Below are 3,627 nucleotides of genomic sequence, written 5' to 3'. Positions count from 1 at the left end.
ACTACTTGTTTGCGATACGTACACTTGCGTGTTGGTATTTAGCACCCAACAGCTACGTGATCTGGTTTGCATCGTTCCCACAGACGGCGCCAAAATGATGATGCTAAAATATAGCTCACCTAGGGTGGTGTAGAAAATGAGCTGGGAGAGCAAAGCAGATCAGTAGCTTGACAACTTGATGGTCCTGAGGTCCCTGCAAAATGAGCACACATGAACTAAGCCGGGGGTTGATCCGGCGGAAACCCCTCCGACGCTCAAGTCAGACATGCTGATAGTAGAAATAGTCCAGAGCCTTAATAAAATGAGTAAAACCTCTATTTATATGTCGTTTATTGGGTTGGGTTTGCTTTGTTGGGCCCAAGCCTTACTTGAAGGTGTTTGGGCCTCGGTGATATTAGTCTTCAATATTGGGCTCGTAGCCCAGTAGGTAAATAATTTGTAGGCCCATTGAGTTGGGCCAATTAGGCATATCAGTAAGGAAACATCACGACAACATAAGCAACTATATATGACTTCTTCCATTCGAGGATATATATATATTGTGTATATATATATATATATATATATATATATATATATATATATATATATATATATATATATATATATATATATATATATATATATATATATATATATATGTATTGTGTATATATAATAAATCAGTGTGTTGAAAAGTAAATACATGTTAACCATCTTTTCTCTTTTAAATTGCAAAAATATCACTCTAATTATAATTTATTAGGCAAATTACAGGAAGGTCCCCAAGATAAGATTAAATTAAGAAAAAAATCCTTACTCGAGTAATTAATTAACAAACCACTCCTAAATATTTATCATTTGAAGAATGTACGGGCTAAAGGAAATACATCATAGAAGAATTTTTGTTATTATTAATAATAAGTAATAACACGTGAACTTTTTTAGCAATTCAAAAGAACATATCGAAAACATCAATTCTCGTCTTTCTTTAAATATCCAACATCTTACGAAACCGATGCATGTAGAAAGAAACATACCATAAGAACTTGTCAAGAGACAAGATAGCTCGTTGTTAATTAGTTTAATTGTTTAATTGATTAAATTGACAGCCCGAAATTTATTTTCTCCGACAATTTGGTCTTGAATTCCTGAGTGAAGATAAAACAAGTAAGCCTCGTAAATACTGAAACCTTGGGGAAGAAAAAAAAAAAGAATATTCTTGGAGGAATCTCGAACCCCAAAATCGTCTGTTTGCTGTGTTACGACATTAGCAGTTTGAACATCAACAGATGAACCAAGAACAGAAGCAGCTACATCCTCAGCAACTGCATTACTAGTGCTTATAAACGATGGATTTGGTGTCATATGAGAGGCAGGAGAAAACTGATGAGGAGAAACTCCGACACCCATATGGATAGGCTGCTGAGCGTAAATAGGTTGGACATGTCCTAAAATATGCGAAGGGAACCCCATTTGGGAAGGGAGTTGGACATAGTTTGCATGGTTCGGATTTTCTTGAATTGCCTGCGTGTGTGTGTACGGTGAGGATACTGGAAAACTCGCACTAGGCAACCCTAAGTCTTGCTCAGAGACAACACCTACCGTTGTCGGAGCAGCATACGGCATAGTACTAGGATCAACATTAACCACTTTCGGCGCTGTCTCGAGCTGAACAACCGAAATCCCCTTGGGCGAAAAACCACCACTAACTTGGCCTAAGCTATCAGCACCTTCTGTACCACTTAAATCGGAACTCCTTGCAGAATTACCACTCTCAATACTCTCCTTTCTTGCAAGACGGTTAAAACCATCCATAATCCCGTTCACAGCTTCAACATACCTATTCCCACCATCCTCCAAATCTTCAAAACTAGCATTTTCGAGCTCGGAAGGCGAAAACAAAAGTATCCTCATTTTAGCCGAACCATCCGAAGATCTTTCTAGAAGCTTCTCGTATTCATCCATCATGTTTTCGAGATCGTCCGGACAAGAAACGGAGACGAGTGCATCGAGATCTTCATCTGGCAACTGATACTTAATCACCACACTCTGTCCCAACGTATCGGCCATCTTGTGTAAGAACTCGACGAAAGGGATGTCTCTTCTAACACTGATAATCCTAGTGTGTCCTCCTACGTATCACAACGCACCGTCACTCACACGTGGCAGTATCTTCCCACCGAAACTGCACAAGAACTTAATTTTCCAAACAGAGGCAGAAGTATCGCCGCCACTCCCATCACTACCAAAACTCGGACTATAAGTGTACCCGCTCGCGGAATTAACTGCGGTGGGGCCCACAAGACCTTGTTGGAGCTGGGGCCGGGGCTGGGGTTGAGGTGGCACAATATGCGGGACCCACTCGCTAACACCGTTGGAGAAAGCCGGAGGGTGGTTTGGTAATAAACCGCAGGCACGGCTCCAATATCTGTGGGAGTGTGTGTGTAAAACCCTTCAATGGGTCTAATTGATGAGGTTACAGGAGCGATTCTTGGGTCATCGGATAAATTTCTCACTACATTGAATGGGCGTAAATTTTTGGGCATTGAGGTCTGATCAAATGCCATAACACTAATAATTTCTTGCTAAAAAAAAAAAAAAAAAACTAAAATCGGTATGGGAAAATAGTATTCAATTGACGGTGTGTGTATTGATCCACATTTAGCTGAAAGAGGGAAAATAACATGAAATCACTAATAATTAAACACACACAAAAATGTATATATAACTGGGACTACGAAAAGGAAAAAAAATTAGTGTACAAGTCGGAGAAAGATAATTAATTACCTGATTTTGAATTGGGGGAGAAGAGGCGGAAAACTGGGTAATTGAGTCGGCGAGCTTATCTTATCAGAAACCTGTATCTATCTGTGTATGTATTGTTTTCGGTGGGGAAGAAGCAGACAGTACGGAAATGGAGGAAGGGGTGGGGGGTCGTTTTCTATCTGGATTTGACTTGAAAGAGGAATAGGTTTCAAATTTGATTTGATGCTGAAAGAATTTAGGGCCTCTTCGAGAAAACCCCTCATTATTTTTTTTAACTGAGGGAGGCCCAAAATATTTTAGTTCATTTGAAAAAAGTCCACACCCATTTTCAGCCATTATGTTTTCCAGCTTTGCCCCCACCCGCCACATCATCACTGGGTCACGCTCAGCGAATTTTTTTTTTCTTTCGTCTTTTATTAGTTTCCTTAATCGACTATGAAGCATAGTCGATTAGCCTTAATCGACTATGCTTCATAGTCGATTAAGAAAATTATTTAATTTTTTTTTTGTTTTTAATTTTTGTTTTATACCAGTTATAGTAATCGACTATAATGTGAAGCATAGTCGATTAAGAATCTGCTACTAAAAATAACAAATCACAATTGCGAAAAAAATACAAAATCAACTATATATAACAAAAACAAAAAAATATACAAATATTATAAATGATTTATACAATTGAAAACAATAAACAAAAAATCAAAAAAAAATAAAAAAAATTGGAGTCGATGAACCTTAATCGACTACCAGAGCATAGTCGATTAGCTTAATCGACTATGAACATATACATAGTCGATTAAGGTAACAACATGCGCAAAATTCTCTACACGCGCCTTCATCCGTTCAATCCACCAAAAAACCCTAAATCTGTCTCCCCAT

General features: G+C 38.3%; 1 protein-coding gene across 1 annotated transcript; it reads right to left on the bottom strand.

The window, feature by feature from the left end:
- Window positions 1–1,079: 1,079 nt before the first annotated feature.
- On the bottom strand, window positions 1,080–2,907 carry LOC105973410 (uncharacterized). The gene is made up of 3 exons (XM_088825878.1): window positions 2,770–2,907; window positions 1,219–2,647; window positions 1,080–1,130 (listed from the first exon to the last, which is right to left on the bottom strand). Exons 2-3 carry the CDS (start codon window positions 2,050–2,052, stop codon window positions 1,080–1,082), a joined length of 885 nt encoding a protein of 294 aa, XP_088682004.1. The 5' UTR covers window positions 2,053–2,647; window positions 2,770–2,907.
- Between the last annotated feature and the right edge of the window lie 720 nt (window positions 2,908–3,627).

This window comes from Erythranthe guttata, chromosome 11 (genome assembly GCF_056151865.1).
Source record: "Erythranthe guttata isolate IM_541 chromosome 11, IM_541, whole genome shotgun sequence".
In the NCBI taxonomy this organism is placed as follows: domain Eukaryota; kingdom Viridiplantae; phylum Streptophyta; class Magnoliopsida; order Lamiales; family Phrymaceae; genus Erythranthe; species Erythranthe guttata.
The sequence above is the reverse complement of the archived record's forward strand: the minus strand, read 5'-3'. Positions and strand labels throughout refer to the sequence as shown.

Bases quoted from the DNA above. Each gene is read 5' to 3' on its own strand.
- LOC105973410 (XM_088825878.1), bottom strand. From the start codon at position 2,052: ATGGCCGATACGTTGGGACAGAGTGTGGTGATTAAGTATCAGTTGCCA. The intron at 1,131-1,218 runs GTTCGAGATTCC...ATCTTCACTCAG, and splicing joins AGCAAACAGACGATTTTGGG to GAATTCAAGACCAAATTGTC.